Consider the following 22,222-nt stretch of genomic DNA (forward strand, 5'->3'; position numbering starts at 1 on the left):
GCAGGAGAGGTCACCAAAAGGATGTTTCATATTCCTTTTCCCTGAGTGGGCTTGAATCATTATGCTTCTCTGTATTTTCCAGATATTCTATGGTAACACGTTTATAGGAAGAATGATAATAATACCCTTTATGAAACAAGCACACTCCTGCCCATCCAGGATGGTTTCGTGGCCACTGCCTGCCTCGGTTTACCTCCCTGTGTTTCCCAGGGAGCTTCGTTCCCCATCACTGGACCCGTGAATGGCCTAGGGTGACCCCATCCACATCTGAGATCTCAGGGAATACAGACAGCTGTCTCTCTCAATTCTTGTTCTGTAATTCTAATTCCGGTTCTGTAGCCCCATGCAAGACTTTGCTCCTGAACCCCAGACTGGAGTTTCCAACTGTGATATAGATGGATCTTTCCAGGTGTCCCTTGGTGCCTTCAAGGTCATCATGTCTAAAGCCATCACCTCTGCTTGGCTGCTCCTCGGCAAAGGCCCCTCATCTCCAGGAGGGGACGAGAGCTGCGTGGACTCCCAGGTTCAACAGAGCTTTGGAAATCGCTCTTGCACCCTCTCCTCTCCCCCAACACTGAGTCAGGTAGCAAACCACCAGTTCCTCCTCCTGAACACGCCAGCCTCCCGCGGCGGTGGCTTGCTTTCGTGGCTTTCATCCAGGGCCTCATCATCTCACAGTTGGCGAGTTTTCAGTTGGGAAGGACCAGGTCGGATCAGCATTTGTTTTGGAAAGATGTTCTGGCAGTGTGGGCAGGTGGGAGGGGCAGGGTGCTGCCGAGGTGACATCTCGGTCCTCCACCTCCCTCTGTTCTCCTGGGGCTTATTTTAAATCTGCAGGCCTGGAAGGAAGCATTTTCATCCTTCTCCCTCGCTTTCTTTTTTGGATTCTTTTACATTTTACTTAGAAAAATAGAGTGAAATAACTTTAAAAAAAAAAACTTTTTACAGGCTACAAAATCTTATTTCATTGATCTCTCCCTAACACACGACATTATTTTCTCCTGAAAGGTAATAAACAATTCTGAGCTCACTAGTGTATGTAGATAATTCACATTTCTCCTGGTGTGGGCTCATCTTGCTTTGGTTAGGTGTTCTGTCTCACCTTACCTGGAAATTTCTGCTGGTTTTGCCTGAATAATATGAACAGACTTAAGGTTGTTTTTATTGGTTAGGAGAACTTGAGACTAGATTGTACATAGAAACCTTTCTAAAGAAAATTTCTCACTGATTTTTACAGGGAGATCAAGGGCCTGAGTTTATGGGATGCCAGCCACGTGCACTGCCCAGGGCTGACCTCCCCAGGTGCCCACTAGCAGCACAGGTCTACCTTGCGTGGAGCCTCCACCCACAGGTGGGAGGTCTCCTGATTCAGGCTCTCCAGGAGCACAAGGCTTCCTGCTTCAGGAGAGTCCTCTCCAACACCCACTGGAATGAGAGAGTCTACAAGGAGACTTCTATCCTGGGGCGTGGAGGGTTGTTCCTGGGTTAAGCAGGGTATGTGGGGAATCCCTGAGATGAATCCGATAGAAACAAGAGTCGGAAGTGGGAGATAAGCCATCTCCTGGGTCCCTTGTCGTATGAATTAATTAATTAGTGGAAATTGCTCTGCATCGGTGTTGTCCTTGGCCATGTCCCCAGAATTCAGCACACAGCATGGTATGGAAAAGGGGTACAAAGCACTGTAGTAAGTGAAGACAGTTAAGCCTGTGGCAGGAAATGGCAAAGGAGTTTGGGCTTCTTTGAGGTTCTTTGAGTGAATGTTGCTTCTGATTTTCCAGCTCTTGTTCAGAGTCAAGCAGTTGCCCAAGGCATGGTGCACTCAGGGCACTGGAAAGCCCACGGAAGGAATGAATATCACCAGTTGACAAAAAATGACTTTAGCAGAACCACTCAAAGGACAGTGCTGTGTAGGAATGGGGTGAGTGTCCTCCCAAAGTACCTGCCAGAGCACCCACAGATCGTGGCTGAACCCTGCCTTTGTGGGAGCCTGGGGTCAGTGCATGGAGCACTTTGTTTTTGCTGAGAGGAGCCTGCAAGCTGGGCACTGCCACTACTGGTCCCCCGTCCCCAGCCTCCAAACGATGGAGAAAGGATGAGTAACTCCTGTTCAGACAGGACCCTTTAAGGGGTCCACATTAGCCTGCCTAAAGACAACTGCCCCAATGCCTTAGTCTGGCTGTGACCATGGAAATCAAGGCACTTGTATCCCATGCGAGCACATACAAATATATGCACATGAATTAAGGGCTTAAGCTGAATAGTAACAGGCTTCTAATCTGCACAGCTTTCTGATTTTAGGTGAGAAAAAAAACAAAATCTTGCCAGGACTTTTGCATCAAAGACAGAGAAACTTGCTAATTGAAAAATGGCTTGCGTGAAGGAAAATATGGAGACGCCAACTATGTAAATTAGCATATGCCTGGATCTAAAAGAAATCCTGCCGGGCCAGGAGGAAATTAAGCAAATGAGGAGAAGGAGGAAACAACCCTGGAAGCAAACTGGAGGCGCTCTGGGCTTTAGTTTCTCCCAGGAGGGTGGTCGTGGACCAGTTGAGAGGTGATGAGAGCGGTGTCTGGAGAGCCCCAGGCATGTCTGTGGGTGTGAGGGGCCTGGTCAGGTGAGGTCGGGGGAGCTTTTCATACAAGCTCTTGAACGCAGGCATTGTAATGCCCCCTTCTGCTGTAGGCGGCAGAAAGCCCCTTCACCAAACGCCCCTAAGACGCACTGGGCTTGCCCTGCTGTTGCCTGTAGCTAGGCTTCTCGGGCTTAGAGACTTAAAGAGTTTATTAGCATAGGCGAGTCTCCATTCCCCTCTCACACGAAGTGCCCAGGGCTGGGCTAGGTCTCAGAGCTGACGTTTCTGGCAGAACAACACAAGGAGGAGACTGCGCGTCCCGGGGACCAGTGTCTGCCGCAGGAGGGAGGTCGGCGCAAGCGGCTGGGAAGCGCGCCGCCTGGCGGTGACTGCGAGTGGCCAGCGCCGAGTCAGGCTCGGCTCTGCAGGCACGGACTGTGCTCTGAGTTCAAGGAGGGTCCTCGAAAAAGGGGTCCGTCCTTGGCCCCTGGCAGCTCAGGGTGCACGGCAGAGGCCACGAGCGGTGGGTAAAGAAGAAGTGCAGTTTTGTGCCTGGGGAAATCCAGGACGAGTTTTCACTGGGCAATCCCAGCTAAAACCGGACGTCCTGTGCAAAGGCCCGGAGACGAGGGGCTTTGCTCCGGATTAGTGGGAAGTGGGGTAGGGGCTGCAAGGACAGAGGGCCCACTGAGGGCGTAGGGAAGTGTTTGTCAGATTGTCAGAGAAATCCACCCGTCCCCAGCGGCAATTGATGCCCTCCTGGCTTTGGGGTCTGCAGCCAGCATCCCCTCGCGGCCCGGTGCCCTTGACCTGGGTTAAGCCAGGCAGACAGTGGTCCCCGCTGGCGGCCACAGCCCTGCCCGGCGGCGGGACGTCCCCGACTTGGGCGCCGCCACCTTGGCCTCTGCTCGCTTCTGCGCGTGGATTCTGACTCCCGGGCCCCGCTGTGCGCGCCTCACCCGCCGTGCGCACCGTCCGCGAGAGCCGGCTGCCTCCCGCGGCCGCTCCGGAGCCCGGGGGCGCGATCCGCGGGATCGTCGGCACGCGAGCCCCTCCTCCGTTCCCCGCCCGCCGCCGCGGGGGTCCAGTGCGCGGGCGCGCGGGGCCCGGCCTGGCGGGGGAGGGAGCGCTGGCGGGCGGGGCCGGGGCCCAGGTCCGGGGGCGCGGGCTGGCCGGGCCGGGCCCGGGGGCGGCCGCGGCGCGGGCTGCCGCGCTCGGAGGGGAGGGCGGCGGGCGGGAGGAGGGGCTCCCCGCGCGGGGCAGGGGCGGAGCGAGCGGCCGCGCCGCGGAACCAAGTGAGTTCGCTCCGGAGCCCGCGCCGCCGCCGGCCCGCACCTCGGGCGCCTGCCGCCCCCGCCGCCGCCGCTCGCGCGGGGATGTAGGATGCTGGTGGGCGCCAGGCTCCAGCGGCGGCGGCGGCAGCTGCAGCAGCAGCAGCAACCCCGGAGGCGGCAGCATCTCCTCTGGCCGATGAATGCAGACCCGCAGCCGCCGCCACCCTGGATTTGGATGGTCCCCGGCTCGGCCGGGTTGCTCCGGCTGGGCACCGGGGTCGCGCCCCGACCCTTGTTGCTCGCATCGGCCCAGCCCCCGGCCCCTCCGCTGCTCCCGGGGCTGCCGGGCTGGCCGGCCCCTGGCGAGCCTCTGCTGCCGCTGCTGCCGCTGCCCTCTGCGCCAGACCACGCCGCCGCCGCCGTGCATCACTACCCCGTGCTCCACGGGCAGGTAACGTGTCTCCCGTCCCCGGCCCCGGGCTCGGGGTCGCCGGCTCCCCTCCTGACCCTGGGCGCGGCCCTCGCCCGTCCCAGGGGTCTCTGGCCTTGTGGCTCGCGCTCTTTCCTCCCTCGGTGGCCCTAGGCTCCCCAAACCATCAGGGCGCAGGCTGGCAGCCATGCATTGGCAACAAAGTTCATGCTTCGACGTCCCGTTCTACCTTCGGCAGTTTTTGCGGTATTTCCTCCCGATCTCTCAGCTGAGCGGTCTGGAGACCCGCACCCCAAGGCCAGAGCGGGACCTCCTGGCGGCAACTTTCGCCTGGGCCGGGGTCGCTGTCCACAGCGCGGTGCTGAAGTAGCAGCCGCTGGAGCCGAGCGTGGCAGCCGCGTACCGTGGCCGACTTATTGCAGAGAAGTTAATACTTTTACAGTCTCTGCCAGACTTGAAAAGCAAGCTGGGAATCAATAGCTATTTCTGATTCTGATCTGGGTGTTTTTTTTTTCCCCATTTGAAAATAGACTCAGGACAATGCTTAAGAAAATTCAAACCAATGGAAGCCGGCAGGGAAATCCTGCCTTTAATACTGAGAAATGTTACCGGTGATTTCCCCCGCAGCCTGCGTCTGCCTGGGCCTGCCAAATTAGCCAATGCTGTATTGGACTTCAGAAGAGTTTGGCGTTTAAACCTGGGATTAAAAATAAAAAGTGATTGCACCTTTGATTAATGGTGCAACAGAGCAACACAGGCTGGTTTTGGCAAGATCCATTGTTTGCTGTCTAACTATGCAGATGCATTTAAATCAGGGAGTAAAATGTATTTTATTCCAAGGATTGTCCTCATTAGCATATTCAAATGAGCGGTATGTTAGAATACAGCATTTAATTAATTTAATTCCAATATTGTGAGCATTTCTAAAAGATGTTGTTAAACTCCTCCTAAATTAGTCTCTAGAATTAATGATACATCTCATATGTGATACCGGACATTGCATTTTGACGTGTGATGGAGTTGATATGGGGTTTTATGAATAAACGGTAGCTTTTTCAGTTTTTTGAAGGGGTTGTTATATCAGAGTGCCACCACTAGAGGTATATAATGTCAAGGAACTACATTTTTTCTCTTTTTTTGTATAGAACACTGCATTTCTTTCTCGTGTAAATTTAAAAAGAAAAACCCAAGGAACTTAGTATTAATCTTTTAAATATTTTAGTGCTACATATTTTCTGTTAAATAACAATATTTAGAACCAGAAGAACATTTTCACATAACAGGAAAATAAAAAACACTTTTATGATTTTAAAACAAATAGATAGGGAAGTGTTCCACGTCACTGAGCAATGATCTTATTAGTTCCCCACTGATGGAGATTCAGGTGTTGCATTCGGGAGACTGTCTCCTGAACTGCCTGCCTCGTCTGGCGTTTGCTATTCCAGTCTGTGCACTGGATCTTCAGTTACGTGATAAGCCAACCTACGTGTTCCTTGACTTGGAATCTGTTTGCATTTGTGACCCTTGGGGAACTTTGAATCTTAACCCTTTAGCTAGTTTTATTATTAGTCATATTTGCTTTTAAAATAAGTATAATTAATACAAAATGTTGTATTAAAAGGATCATCATGAAATATAGCTCTCTTCTTGCTCTCGAAAAGAATTCAAGAACTATAAAGGGAACACCCCGCATTTCACCTTTCCATCTTGGCTTCTCATTATCTCAGAGCAGAAGCCCATTTCTCACTAAGATCTCATGGTTTTGTGCTTAGAGGTTCTTTCTCGATACTACAGACTGTAATGTTGGTAATGCTTTGTGATGATTCAGATATGAAAACTTTTTTGTGTTTTTAAACTTATATTTTAATTTTTAAATTTATATTTTAAATTTAAATGATAAACTTTTATGGTTTTTCTTGACTGGGGAAAGGGAGAGTTTTTCTCATAATCAAATGCATACATTTTTAAATTCCCTTTGTAAAAAAGTTACCCCATCATCTTTTGGTACAAATTAGAGTTGATTGATGTAGGCTAATGAGAACTCTCTTCTCTTTTCTTGGGTTTCAGTGGCTGTTTGGTGGCCATTCTCCATCGATAGGACTGTCCCCACCTTCCACTGTGGAGTTGGTGCCCACTTTCCCACATTTCTGCCCATCTGCTCTTCCACCTCCTATTGGGAAAAGCTGGATAGACAAAAGGATACCTAATTGTAAGGTAAAAATGCAAATGGTTTAGTTGGATAAACGGACTTTTAATTATTAGGTTTCTGGGTGTTTCCATAACAACATGTATTTTCCACATTCTAATTGCAGTGGTGGGCCATGTAATTGTGGAGGGAAATCCCTTCAGAGTAAGGCCTGTCTGTTCAAAAACACTAGCAGATGGGGAGGGGATCATTTTGTTTTAGCTTAAAGAATTTGGATTGCATAGAACAATATAAAATTTACAATTCTGAATCAGAATCTACTGTTTAAATTTTTTAGTTTAAATTTGTAACCATTGATGAATATCTAAACTTAAACATCATATTATTCAGGTATAAATTCTAAAAGCAAGTTTTTCTTGCTATTATTGCTTTGGGTGTTCACCTTTCTGATGGTTTATCTTGGCTTTTGAATTCAAATTTACCGACTACACTTTGTTTACTTGAAAAGTATAAATAAGTAAAGTGGTGACTCTTTCTAGACCACACTGCTGCTCTCGCTGGGGTGATTCCTAATCTGTCAACTGGCTGCTGGGCTGAATTAACCAAGTCAGTAGTTGAAGACCAGCCCAGATAACTTTAACTAGAAGATGATTGGTATTGGAGCCACATGGATCTTTAAGTTGTGGAATGATGCTTTTATAGACTCCCTACTTATAGGATCTCCAATATTTGATCCATGTAAGACAAGATGAATATTTTATAGTAGTCTTTAGCTGTCTTAAATGTTATACTTGCTTTCCTCTTGGACAGATCTTTTTTAATAATTCCTTTGCCCTGGACTCAACATGGATATATCCCGAGGAATCAAGATGGCTCCATGGGCATGAGAAGCCTCATTTGTTGGCAAATCAAGTCTCTATGTCCCTGTCCAGGCCAGTTCCTGCCTCCAGGCCTCTTCCCACAATGGTGTTAACACCTCAGCCTATACCAGGTTGGTGCCCAAATAGTGGTGACAATGTGCTTTTTATTTATTTTTTTTTTTTGCTTGAGCTACAAGTTAGTTTTAGGTATGAAAACTACATTTGTCATTTTACTGAAACAATTCTTTCAGTAAAATATAATTTCTTCTCACAGGCATGATTCTTTTTTATAAAGAAATTGAGTTTGGGGTGGCTCATTCACTGTGCTTTTGGAGTATAGAATCTGTTTTAAGATGAAGAGTTGGCTGATGGGATATGCATAGAGTTGTATTTTTGGTGCTCTATTTTTAGAGTTGGACCAAATCTACTGATTGATAGCTCTTAATGGGGGCACTAATTGATCAGGCAACTTGTTAAAAAAATATTGCTTGTGTGGGGTGCAGTGCATGCGGCAAAGCTCCCTCGTCCGCAGGACACAGGCACGCGTATGATTTTCGTGAATTTTATCTTCACATCGGGGGTGATATTGGGAATGGTCTATAAAAATATACTGCTTGGAAGATGGATTTTGTTCTATCTTTGGAGTCTAGTGACCTGAAAGAACATTTGTCCTGGAAGAGATTCTCATGAAATCAGCCTTGGATGAAAGATTGTGTAATAAACCTATATAGTAACAGGAGAATAAAATCATCTTATGAATTTTTAAATTGATTTTTAGAATCACCTTAACACATGATCATGTTATAAAAGCAAATGTTCCTCTTGCCAAAATTATCTTGCAACACCTTCCATTGTGGAATATTTTATGACTTCAGAATTACATTATCTTCCTGTAATTTCCTACCTCCCAAGTTTGTCTCAGTGTGTGTCTGTACAGTTTAGTCATGAGGGTGCGTGAGTGCCTGTGGGTAACGCAGTGCTGGTGTAGGAGATGTATTTATTTTCTTCTCTGTTTGCCTACCTTATGTGTTCTAATTGGCTATGGATCTTGTTTGGAAATGATTCAGGAAGAACAACTCAACTATTTGTGTTTTTCACAGGCCTTAATGATTCCTGACTGAAACATGCCTTCTGTCCTTATAATTATGCATTACTCAGTTATTAAAATCTGAATGAGCATTGCACACACATACATACATTTATAAACATTTTACACTAAGATGATCATGTTTCCTACTTAGTTTAATGATGATAAAAGATGATTAGATAGCATATATTATACAAGGATTCCAAAGTTTTAAATGGCTCTTTTGGTTTATGAAAGAATATTATTTTATTTTCCTAATGCATTGGCAATAACTGTCACCAAAATGATCGGCAAATTTGGTTTAAAAAATAGTGAAAGTAGTTCAACTGTTCCAACAGAATCTTGGAGTGAATTTTCCTTCCCTCGGCTCCTCTTGGAATATCATATGGACATTTTGCAGTCTACCTTAATCCTCTTCTTAGAAAATTCATACTGTGAACACGCTGAATATCTGTTTAGTTGAAGGAGCTTATGGCAACTTATCATAGCTTTTCTCTCAAGTGGATATTGTTTACTTACTATTGTGTAGCAAACATTTCACACTTTATTGAAAGCAGGTTTGTGTTAATTTTAGCTTTTGATTTTTTGAGTAAGCTATTTTAAATGACAAAATAAAATAATATTTTTTACTAATACAAACGATAATAGAATAACCATTAATTCTAACCCGGCCTACTGGATGTCAAATCTCTGCATTTTTTTTTTCTTGGACTTAAGAATGTAGCACTTAGAGTTTTACTTATCTTTTCGGGAGAAGTCTATCTGTCTCCAAAGGTTATTTAATAACAGCCTGATGCATTTGTTTTGAGATGGACATTTCTGACTTGCTTCATGAAAAGTTTGATTTTTTGATAAGTTGGAGAATTCTCAGAAATTAGTACTCTGGAAAGCATGCAGATAATGATGTTTCAGTGAATGACAGACCGCATAGACAACGGCGGTCTCATAAGATTAGTACCACACAGCTCAGCTGGGCCATAGGCTACACCATCTAGGTTTATGTAAGTCACCCTATCACGTTCCCACAAGGACGACATCACCTAACAACGCATTTCTCAGAACGTATCCCCATCGTAAAGTGACTCCTGACTGTACTAATTGTCCCTTAGTCCAAAGAACACATTTAAGGGGTTGTTTGTATGTTATCAACTGCTTAACAGAGAACTTGGGAGAGGGAGCAAGTAAAGAAGGAAGGTGGTGGAAACTACGAGTCAGTTAAAAATTACATTGTCTCAATTTTACTGAAATTAATGAGACAATATAACTTTATTAAAATATTTTATGTGCAAATTTTCAGATATATTGTTAAAAGTTATTAAAAATTGCTGTTACATTTTTATATCCTATTATGAATAAACTTAAATGTTATGTTTAATTTATGTTTATATTATATTATATATTTATAATATAAAATATGTATATTGTATATAATATAATAATATACAATGTAGAAATATATTATATAACTGATATTTTAAATTGATCAATCTTGTTATAAATTGTTATATTCAGAAGTAGGTAAATGACCTCAAAATCATAGATATAGTTTACTGATCATCCTTCATTTAATCAAAGAAGCACCGTCAGGACTCCAAGAGAACCCAGAAAAATGAGTCAAACCCCTTCATTTTAAACAGGGCTAGCGGCTAAGCTCATTTTCCTTTCTTGGATAGGTAGTAATTTTTGTGTAATAATCGTTCTTGGAGTAATGTTGGGTATGCGGCGTTGCTTCAGGACAATGGCAATTTGTATCATGAGCTTAAAGAATGTGACACTAGAAAGCGGTTTTGAGTAAGTCTACTTTTGTGGAACTGTGTTAGAGGTCGCAGTGGGTAGAGATATCAGGGCAGGTGACCTGTGAGGCTATTAACGTTACAGCACCCCTGATCTGTTGTTGATTAGGAATTAAGAATTAAGAAGACCTGAGGCAAACAGGTCTCAGATAATATGAGCACGGTTTGGATGAATTTGGATGTCATCTAAAATTTAATAAATACTATCAGAAACTTTAGTTTTGATATATATTAGACTCGCTTATGTTGCTGATAGTGATGATCCACCATTGTATACTCAGATCTGAAAAAAGCTGGCTACTTTGAAGTGTAGCAACTGATGGTAAATATTCACATTCTCTTTTGTTTAATGTTAGCACTTTTTTTTTTTTTTTTGCTGGGAAAGATTCACCCTGAGCTAACATCTGTCACCAATCTTCCTCTCTCTCTCTTTTTTTTCCTCCCCAAACCCCTGTACATAGCTGCACATTCTAGTCGTAATTACTTCTAGTTCTTCTATGTGAACCACCACCACAGCATGGCTGTTGGCAGACGAGTGGGATGGTTTTGCACCTGGGAACTGAACCTGGGCCACTGAAGCAGAGCATGCCCAACTTTAACCACTAGCCCATCAGGGCTGGCTCAATCTTCACATTCTTGTCTTCACTCAGTAGGCCCAGCTGTCATCGGGCACCTCCTCTGCAGGTTGCTGCAGAGCTGGGGCCACACAAGGCGCTGTTGAAAAGCTCTCGCTTTAATGGGGAATATGCAAGTCGGTAGATGATTGCATGGCCCTGATCGTGTGTGCCCGCTGCAGACATCTGCGGAGAGTCTTAGGAGGAGGGTTGTCAGGGAATGGGGGTGAAGCCACCTGAAACACATCACGAAGACTCAGCAGCACTTTACCAGGGCGGGAAGAGGGGAATGGAATGCCAGATGGAGGGAGTGGATCATTCAAAGACAGAAACATGGGGGAGAATGTTGATCCATTGGGTGATCAAACGTGGTTGAGTATGGCTAAGCCACAGGAGTAGACAGGAGTGGTGGGGATGGGGCCGTGGCTGGCCCAGCCTTGGGGGTCTCTTCATGCAAGGTGAATCCCATCATCCCACTGGAGCTGTGTTGTAAGGTCCGGGCTCTCTACGGAGTGTTGTGGAACTTTCCATCATTCCTCGACTCGGGACCCCTGCTTCCTTCAGGAAAATGTGAGCTTGTCCTCAATAAGCAGAGCAGCCCAGAGAAGGCAGAGAGTCTTCTCAGTGAAAAATAAATCCAAGCACACAAAAATTTGCAACATTACTATTGAACTAGAAACTAAGGTCTCCAGTGAATAATTTGGCAGCCTTTTAAGGAATTATCTCTAATTAAGTGTGAATGGGTTGAATTGAGAAAAAAGCTAGGACTCATTCATTTCCAGACTGCAAAAACTGATTCAGGGCCAGCCTGCAGGAGGGGCGGGCGGTGTGTCACCCACACGGTCATTCCCTCCTCTTCAGGAGCTTCTCTGCATGTGGGACAAGGCTGTGTCACTGTGCCTCCTCCATCATCATCCCCCTTCTCCCAGGAGGAGGGAAAGGAGGTTGCATTGATCTTAGCATGTGAGGTTCATCTCAAGTAGAGGTGGAGGCAGGGCCAGGGTGGAATCTGCTCTCTAAGGAGTCTCTGTACTCTACTTCTAAAAGTAAGAAAGAGTCCTTCAAGCTGTTCAGAAATAAAATCACTTATACTCAGAGTGTCAAGTACTTGGAGAAGAAGAGAATTAATTCAGGCCCCATCCAGTAAAGATACATGAAATACTAGTTTGCTGGAAACTGGAGATTCGTCTGAAAGTTGTCTGTATCCTATTGCCCTTCAGCTTAAGATCAAAGAGCCTGATTCTACTAACATATTGTTGCAAAAAAAAAAAAAAACCCTGGCTGTGCCTCATCTCATTCAAAGATGACTAAAGAGAGAGAAGGAGAGGAGATGGAAGGTGAGGCGGGGCGCCTGAAAATAGTCTGCTTTCTGAAAGACGCGCTTGCTGAAAAGATGTAGAAGAAAACAGATCTGGGAAAAGGCTTTTGCACAGGAAAAACATGTTATAAACATGTTGGATGAATCAACTTTTGATTTACCTTCATAGGAAAAGCATGAGCTTTATAGAAAAGCAGTAAAGGAAAAACAAAAGGGAGCTGGCCCAGATGCAAAGAGATATGGAAAGAGTTTGAAGAAATGAGAAAAGATGCAAGGAAACTTGAAAACTGGCAATTAAAACATTAAAGAGAAGAACTGATTCTGGACCTAATGATGGAAGACAACAGAAAAATTAGCTTATGTAGCTGTGGCAACAAAAAAGAGGTGATAATAATGAGAGAAGGTAGTGTAAAATAGAAAGCGAACAACATATCTGCATTCATTTGACTGCTTAAAAAACAAATAGAATGCAGTGGAAGTATTGAATGTGGCAAAGCCGTGGACTTGCTCACTAAACGGAATTCTGTGAGTGGGAGAGGCCCTACTTGAAGGACTCAGAAGTGGACATGGCTCCAGATCACTCCACAGTCTTAGATGTGATTACTCCATGGGGAACCTCAGAGAAGTATGAGGAAAGTGTCAGTGATGGAAGAAACGTGTTCCCAACAAGAAAGTCTTACATCTGCACAAGCAAGGAAAGACACTCTCAGATAAGCAGTGGGTTGACTTTGTCACATCTAATGTTTTCACTTCAAATTCTACTTTGTGTAAAGTTAATGTTGCGGGCCAGCCCCAGTTGGCCTAGTGGTTAAGTTCACCATGCTCTGCTTTGGTGGCCTGGGTTTGGTTCCTGGGCACTGAGCTACACCACTCATCTGTTAGCAGCCATGCTGTGGTGGTGGCTCCATAAAAAAAAAGAATAGGAAAAAGGGCCATGGATATTAACTCAGAGCCAGTCTTCCTCAGCCAAAAAAAAAAAAAAGAGGTTGATGTTGCTACCACTGTACCTTTCTATTTTGTCTTTCTTGTCAATATTTGTCTTATCTTTTGTTTGAAGCTTGGGCGAATTGTTTAAAAGCACAGTCTCTGCCTTTGCCTTTTAAGAATGTGGTTTAGCATACTTATATTGATTTCCTATTTTTGTATTTCTCTGTCATGTTATTATATCCTGATTTTTATGGTTTTTTTGTCATTCCTTTTAGTCTGATTTGTCCTTATTCTGGGCCGCTAATGTTTTGTTTGGTGTTGTTTACTTTTGTTTATATGCTTATTTGGAATGCCTTCATACTGATCCCATTTTCTCAAGCAATTATCAGTAAGATTTAAAAAACAGCCTTGAACTTATGTTTCCTCTAATTTTCAAATCATGACAGCACTATCACTTTAGAATCCTTTCTCAAACATGCGAAATTTGGGAAAAGTTTATCTCATAAAAATGTATTTTTTTCTCAATTTTCTCAGCTAATTGAGAAATTAATCTAAAGCAATAACTAAGAATGGGAAAATCAGGTTTCAAAGTATCTGTAATTATCAACAATTTCTGTCAATCACGTAGAATATATGTGAACATTTGCTAATTTGGTTACAGAAATGAATGAAAAATTCAAAGCAATTTTCTTGATGGAGAAGAGATTATCATAATAATTATAATCCGAATACATAACTTCAAATCTGTTCATAAAATTGAGAAGAGGACTGTAAAATTCCTCAACTTTGTTAAAAGAAGCAGAAACGCTAGAAAACAGTCACACACAAAGCCCAGATAACAAGGTTATCTAAGACAGAGATGGGACCAGGACTCCTTCCCACTAACCAGCCTAGCAAGTTGGAGTGGAAAGCAACAGACATTTGCCACTGGTGCCACAGCAGGACATGGAGAGTGACCCTTTTGTGTGGTGCAAGAATATAGGGATGGCTGAAAGCTGAGGGAGGGGGGCACACATATTAACGAAGACTGTCAGACACCCCACATCTTACCCTAAGCAGAAGCATTGTTAAAGCATTTTGAAGCCTGTAGGGCATTGAAGGCAATCATAGCTACAAAATCGAAATCCAGGTCAACTCCTGAATACACTGACACACCTCATTCACTAACAGCTTAACGGAGGAAAAGTCGTGCGCATTTCCAGGAGAAAATCCTGTTTACCTCATTCTCTATTGCTCTACTCATGATGTATGGTGTTCAGTAAAAACGTTACAAGACACACAAAGAAAGAAGAAATGGTAAACCATTGTCAAGAGATAAAATAATCAACAGAACCTGATCCTAAGATGGCACAGATGTTGGAACTATCAGACAGGGACTTTGAAATAACTATGGTTAAAATATTAATGAGTCTAATGGAAAAGGAGGGCAACGTGCCTGAATAGATGGAGAATTTCATCACAGACGTGGAAATATAAGAGAGTCAAATTGAAATACTAGAAAAAAGAGACATAGTATCAGAAATGAAGAATTACTTTGATGGACTCATGAGTAGATGTGACACAGCCAAGGAAAGAATGAGTGAACTTAAAGATAAGTCAATAGAAATTACCTAAATTGTAATGCAAAAAGAAAACAGTGAAAAATGGAGCATGCTTTCCCAGAGCTATGAGATAATATCAAATGGTTTAACATCCATATAATTGAAGTCTCAGGAGAAGGAGAGAGAACATGGCAGAAAAAAATATTTTGATACATAATGACCAAAGGTGATAAAAAAATGATGAAAGTGATCAAAACATGGATCCGAGAGACTCAGTGAACCCCAGGCAGAAAACCTGCAAAAGCACAAAAGCAGCTCCAAACTGAAAGCTGTACAAATCACATTCACACTTCTGCCTCAAAGATGAAGAGCAAATCTTGAAGACAGACTGAGAAGAAAGACACATTGCACAGATAGGAACGAAGTTTAAAACTTCAGGAGTTTTATTGTCAGAATTTGTCCTCAACAAAAGGCAACAAAGTGACATCTTTAAAGGACTGAAATAAAAATCTCTTGGTGAAGGACCAAGCAAAAACAGTGATCAAAAACTAGGGTGAAATAGCGATTTTTTCCCAAACAAACGAAAGCTGAAAAGACTTCATAGTCAGTAGACCTGCAGTTCAAAACATTAGAAAGAAGTTTATCAAGAAGGAGTGATATGATGGCAGAGAGCACCTTACATCTGCGCAAAGAAATAAGGAGTGTTATAAATGGAATGCATTCAGGTGAAATATTTATTTTCCTAGTTTTTAATTGCTGTAAAAGATAACTAACTGCATAAAGAATAAAAAGTAGCTCTGTAGTATGCGCATATATATATGTAAACTTGAAATAATGCCAACACTCACAGAGGTGGGGGAAGGAAGTGGAGATACAGAGCTGCAAGGCTCTCACACCATTCACTAAGTGGTGTGATATCATTTGAAGGTGAACTCTAATAAACTAAACACATATTGTAAAGCATACAGCAAGCACTTAAAAATTAAAAAGAGCGATGACTAATAGAAGAATAGAGCAGATAGAATTGGAATCGTAACAAATACTCAACACAAAATCAGGTCAGAAAAAGAGAACACAGGATCAAAGCACAGAGGGACAAACGTTAAAAAAACCCCAAAACATCTAATAACTACAAGATGGTAGATTTAAATACAAAGGTGTAAACTCTCTCATTAAAAGGAGAGCTTGTAAGGTTTTCATCCTCAAATATATAATGTCCACAAGGGAGTCATTTTTAATATAAAGATATAGAATAGATAAAAGTAAAAACATGGAAAAGATATAGCAGGCAAATACAAATTAGAAGAAAGCTGGAGGGACTGTGTTAATATGAGACAAATTAGAATTCAGAACAAGTGTTACAGGGAGGAGGAGGGGCATTCCATAGCTAAAAATGCATAATTAAAAACATGCCAAGAAGGCATGACAATTCTAAATATGTGTGCGTCTAATAAAAGAGCTTCCACTGAACAGGAAATAGACAGAGCCACAATTATATTTGGAGATTTCAGTACTCATCTCTCAGTAATTAATAGAGCAAGAAGGCAGAATATCAATAAGGACTTACAGAACTTACACAATACTCTCCATCAAGGTGATTGAATTGACATTTATAGAACACTCTACTTAACAACAACAGAATAGATATTTTTTGTCTTCCTCTGGAACATTCACCTACACAGACCGTGTTCTAGGCCGTAACACAAATCAACATATTTTAAATAATTAAAAATGTACACAATTTGTTCTTTGGCCACAATATAGTTGTCACAAATCAATAACAGAGAAATATACAGATAAATCTCCAAATATCTGGAAACTAAAAAAACTCCCAGGTAACACATGGACCAAAGGGGAAGTGACAGAGGAAATTAGAAAATATTTTGAGATGCATGAAAATGAAAATCAATATTGAAAAATTCTTGCGGAATATAGCTAAAGCAGAGTTTGGATGGAAGTGTAGAGCACTAAAATGTCTATATTAAAAAAGAAGAAATTCTCAACAAAATACTAGCAAACTGAAGTCAACAGCACATTAAAAGGATCCTGCACGTGACCAAGTGGGATTTATCCCTCTGGTGCGAGGATGTTTCAACATATGCAAATCAATAACTGTGATACAGCACAGTAATAAAATGAAAAATAAAAATCATATGATCATCTCAATGGAAGAAAGAGCATTTGACAAAGTTCAACATCCTTTAACAACTAAATAAAATCCTTAACAAATTGGGTATAGAGGGAACACACCTGAAAATAATAAAGGCCATATACAACGGATCCACAGCTAACACCATACTCAACAGCGAATGGTTGAAATAATTTCCTCTAAGAGCAGGAACAGGATAAGGGTGCCCACTCTCACCACTCTTATTCATCACAGTACTGGAAGCGCTAGCTACAGCGATCAGGCAGAAAAAGAAATAAAAGACATTAAAATTGGAAGCAAGAAGTAAAATTGTCCTAGAAGAAAATATAGGGTAAAAGCTTCTTGACATTGGTCTTGGGAACATTTTTTTTTGATATGACAACCAAAATCTCAAGCAATAAAAGCAAAAATCAACAAGTGGAACTACATTAAAACAAAAGGCTTCTGGGCAGCAGAAGAAATAATATGCAAAATGAAAAGTCAGCCTATGGGATGGGAGAAAATATTTGCAAACCATATATTTATAAAGGGTCAATATCCAAAATATATAAAGAACTCATATACCTTAATAGCAAAAAAAGTACAGTCGTATTAAAAAATGGGCAGGGGAACTGAATAGACATTTCTCCAAAAAGGATATACAGATGGTCAACATGTACATGGAAAGGTGTTCAATATCACTAATCATCAGGGAAACGCAAATCAAAACCGCTATGAAATGTCACCTCACACCTGTTGGAATGGCCACCATCAACAAGATAAGAGATAAGTGTTGGCCAGGATGTGGAGAAAAGGGAACCCTTGTGCACTGTTGGTGTGGATGTAAATTGGTGCACCCCCTGTGGAAAACAGTATGGAAGATCCACAAAATATTAAAAATAGAACTACCATATGATCTAGCAATCTCACTTCTGGATATATATCCAAAGGAAATGAAAACAGGACATGGAAAAAATGTCTGCACTTCCATGTTTATTGCAGCATTATTCACAACAGCCAGACGTGGAAACAACCTAAGGGGCCATCTATGAATGAATGGACAAAGAAAATGTTATATATATAGTGGAATATTATGCAGCAACAAGAAATAAATCCTCCCATTTGGGACAACACAGAAGGACCTTGAGGGCATTACGCTAAGATAAGTCTGACAGAGAAAGACAAATACTGTCTGGCCTCGCTTATATATGGAATCTAAAAAAGAGCTGATCTCCTAGAAACAGAGAGTGGAGTGGTGGTTACCAGGGGTTGAGGATAGGCGGAGGGAAGGAGGAGATGCTGGTCAAAGGGTCCAAACTCCCAGTTATAAGATGAACGAGTTCCCGGGATCTAATGCACAGCGTGGTGATTATAGTCTACAAAACTGTACTGTATACATGAAAGTTGCTATCTTAAATGTTCCCACCCAAAAAAGAAAAAAACAAATGAAAAGAAGAAAGGTCTCAAATCATTGATCTAAGCTTCTATGTTAAGAAACTAGAAAAGAGGGAACTAATTAAACTGAACCAAGCAGAAGGAAGGAAGTAGTAAAGATAAGAGCAGAAATCAAAGAAATTAATAACAGAAAAATAGAAAGCAAATCAAGGAAACCAAAAGCCTTTAGGTTTTTTTTCAGAAAGATCAATATAATTGACAAACCCCTGGATATAGAGAATAAGAAAAAAAGAGGGAGAAAGCAGATTATTGATGTCAGAAATGAGAAAAGAGACACCACTGTAGATCTTAACACTAAAAATATAACAGGAAAATGTTATAAACTACCTCATGTCAATAATTCAACAGCTTACATGAGATAGGCGAATGCCTCATAAGTCACAAGCTACCTGTGCTCACTCAAGAAGAAACAGAAACCATGAATACCACTATACCTAATGAAAACATTGAATTCATAATTTCAATCCTTCCAACAGAGAACACCTCAGGCCCAGAAAGCTTTACTGGAGTTCTCCAAATATTTAAGGAAAAAATTTGTTCAGAAAATAGAAGTGGGAATAACATTTCCCAAGATGGAGGTCAGTGTTCCTCTGATACAAAAACCAAATAGATATTACAAAGAAAGTCAGTTACAGACCGATATACGTCATAAGCATAGATGCAAAACTCCTCAACATGACATTAGTAATATATAAAAGTGATATACATCATGACCAAGTGAGATTTTTTCTAGGAATGCAATGCTGGGTCTACATTAGAAAATAAATGTTATTTCCTTTATCAAAAGAGTAAAGAATAGAAACAATGTGATCATTTCAATAGTTGCAGAAAATGCATCTGTCAAACTCAACATCTATTCAGATTAAAACAAACAAACAAAACCTCTAAGTCAACTCGGAATTAAAGGGGACTTCCTCAAACTGACAAAGGATGTCTCTGACAGAGCCGCAGCTAACCTTGCATATAATAGTGAAGGCCTGATGCTTTCTCTCTAAGATGGAGAACAAGGCAAAGATTTGTGCTTTTACCATCCTATGTAAAATTGTACTGGAATTCCTAACCAATGAAATAAGGAAAATGAAAAAAAAAAAAAAAAAAAAAGAATGAAAAGCATATAGGTTGGTAAAGAAGAAATAAAGCTTGTTTCCATATGCAGACAAAATCGTTGCCATGTAGATCATCTCGAAGAGTCTACCGAAAGCTACTAGTACCAATAAGAGAGTTTAGCAAGGTTGCAGGATACAACATCAGTGTGAAAATTCACACTGTTAATGAACAGCTGGAAATATAAGATGGCAATATCATTAAAGCACCAAAAGAATGAAATATTTATGGATTAACTTAACAAAATCTGTATGCTGAAAATTATAAAACTTTGATTAGAGAAATCAAAGACAGTAATAAATGGAGAGATATCTTGTATTATTGGGCGGGAAACCTCAGTAGTGTTCAGATGTCAGTTCTCTCTGAATTGATCTATAAATTCCTGTAATCCTGAACAAAAGCCCAGTTTTGTAGAAATTGACAAGCCAGTTCTATAAGTGACATGGAAAGCCACAGGAATGGCATAATAGCCACAAGAGTCTTGAAAAAGAACAACAAATGTGGAGGACTCGTACATAACTGATTTGAATGCTTATGATAAAGCTGCAAGAATTAAGGCTTTGTGGAATTGGCAAAGCATAGGAACAAAGATCGATAGAACATAGTAATAGACCTTCCAGAAATAGACACACACATATATGGTCAATTGATTTTTGACAAAGGCACAAAGGCAATTCAGTAGAGAAAAGCTTGCCTTTCCAATAAATGGTTTTGGAACAATTGTACATTCATTTTTGAAATAAATAAACCTTGACCGACACCTTATATCATATACAAAAATTAACTCAGAATAGATTATAGACCTAATTATAAAGCCAAAAACCCCAACCAAACATGCTAGAACTTCTCAAGGAAAACATAAAGAAAATTTTGTGACCTTGGATTGGGCAAAGATTTTTTTAGATGTGACACCAAAAGCATGAACCATAAAAAAAAAGGCATTGATAAGTTAGACTTCATCAAAATTGAAAGCTCTTGCTCTTGAAAGGATTTTTAATCAAATAAAAAGAAAAGCTGCATAGTGGGAGAAAATATTTGCAAAACATAAATCTGATAAAGAATTGATATGCAGAATATATAAAGAACTCTCATAGGCCAATAATAGGAAAACATCAACCCAACAAAAATGGCCAAAATATATGACAGATGCGTCAGCCACAAAGATACATGGATGTCAAATGAGCATAGGAAAATATGCTGAACAGTATCCATCATTAGGGAAAGGCTAATTCAATCCTTAATGAGGGTCCCTCCACACCTGTTAGCATGGCTGGAATTTAAACACTGCAGTACCAAGTGCCTGTGATGACACGGAACAGCTGGAACTTTCTTAACTCGGTGGTGGGGATGCAACATGATATGGTTATTTTGGAAATTGGTTTGGTGGTTTCTTGTAAACATACTTGTATCATACACTCAGTAATCACTTTCCTAAGTATTTACCCAAGAAAAATAAAGAGATATGTCCACACAGAAACCTGTACACAACTGTTTGCTGTTTCCTGATTTGTGAGTGACACTACCTGGGAACAATCCAGATACCCATTAGCTGATGAATGGATCAACAAACTTGCACATGTCCTAATGGACTGTGACAGAAAGAACGAGGCAGCAACACGGCCCCATCCCAACAGCATTCTGCTGAGTGAAGGAATCCGGGATGAAACACTTGTATCCTGTGTGGTTCCCTTTTCATGACTTCAGGGAAAGCAGAACTGCAAGAACAAGAACACTGTGGTTTCCAGGGTTGGGCTGGGAGCAGGGTATTGACTGCAGGGGAAGACGGCAGGTTTTGGCGTTGGGCACAGTTATCTGATTGTGGTGGTTATCTGAGTGGTTGCATTTGTTAAAATTCAGAGAACTGTACACCTAAAAGGAGTGCATTCCACTGTACGTAAGTTATACCTGAATGCACCTAATGTTTTCTTAAAAAAGAAAGACTTAGGAGGCATACCCATAAAATGTGTGGATTTTATTGAACCTGGTTTGAACAAACCAAACAAAAAAATTGTGTCAGCTGGAGAAATCTGAACACTGAATAAGTATTTAATAATTTAAGGAATTACTGGTAGTTTTATTAATTTGAAGGTGATATGAAAGTTCTATGCTTATGCTTTTAAAAAGAACCCTCATATTTTAGAGGTATGTACTGAAACATACAAGGATGGAATAAAATCATGCCATGAGGTTACTTCAGAATCATGTAGGCGTGGGAGGGGGGAGAGTGAGTGTAAAGATGACTTTAAAGATACGCCCAGCAGCTTGGAAGTTAAAAGAATACCAAAAAATAAACGAATGAAATAGAAATCAATATTATAAAAGTGAGCCTTTCATAAAATAACCAAACGTGACGTGCACATGTTAGAAGTGGTAAGTTTCAGCCAATTGTGCTACAAGGCAAATCTGAAGCCCAAGATGGGGATGATGTTGACTATGAAAGCAGGGGCGCAGCAGAAATTAGCTTTCAAATCAATGCATTAGAAAGTTAGAGAAAATTAAGGAAAATATGAGGAGGCAAATGATAAAACTAAAGGCAGATAGCCATAGTTTTAAAAACAGAAATAAATTAAATTGATTAAAAATGCTTTCACCACCTGCAGTCAGAAAAAAGAAACACATTAAGTGAGACATCTCTGCTCAATATTGGTAATTTTTTTATAATTAGATGAGCTGTTTTCTGGGAGAGAATGAGCTATTCAACTTGAATCAAGCAGGGGCAGCTGCATCACTGCCTGCCGGTCTTCAGCCTCTCCTGACGGGCCGCGTGCTCGGAGAGCCCAGCCTCACCTGTCCCCTTACCTGAGGCCCCCCGCCCCCCACACCCTGACACGTCACAGGTTTTACTGGTATCATCTCCCAAACTTCAAGAAGAATCTTCTCCTGATACAGTTTGTTTCAGAACATCAAAAATGGTGAAATGCTCAGATAGATTAGGAAGTTGGTTATCGATTTTACCAATGTTTCGAAAAA

At 41.6% G+C, this 22,222-nt stretch overlaps 1 protein-coding gene across 1 annotated transcript in view; it reads left to right on the forward strand.

The window, feature by feature from the left end:
* The first annotated feature begins 3,897 nt into the window (after window positions 1–3,897).
* The window catches only part of TCERG1L (transcription elongation regulator 1 like), a 223,242-nt gene continuing 204,917 nt past the window's right edge, over window positions 3,898–22,222 (forward strand). The window contains exons 1-3 of the mRNA NM_001433644.1: window positions 3,898–4,300; window positions 6,347–6,493; window positions 7,236–7,416. Of these exons, the coding sequence (NP_001420573.1) occupies window positions 3,959–4,300; window positions 6,347–6,493; window positions 7,236–7,416 (670 nt within the window). The 5' untranslated portion in view covers window positions 3,898–3,958. The remainder of the gene's footprint in view (window positions 4,301–6,346; window positions 6,494–7,235; window positions 7,417–22,222) is intronic.

This window comes from Equus caballus, chromosome 1, assembly GCF_041296265.1.
Source record: "Equus caballus isolate H_3958 breed thoroughbred chromosome 1, TB-T2T, whole genome shotgun sequence".
Classification (NCBI taxonomy): Eukaryota; Metazoa; Chordata; class Mammalia; order Perissodactyla; family Equidae; genus Equus; species Equus caballus.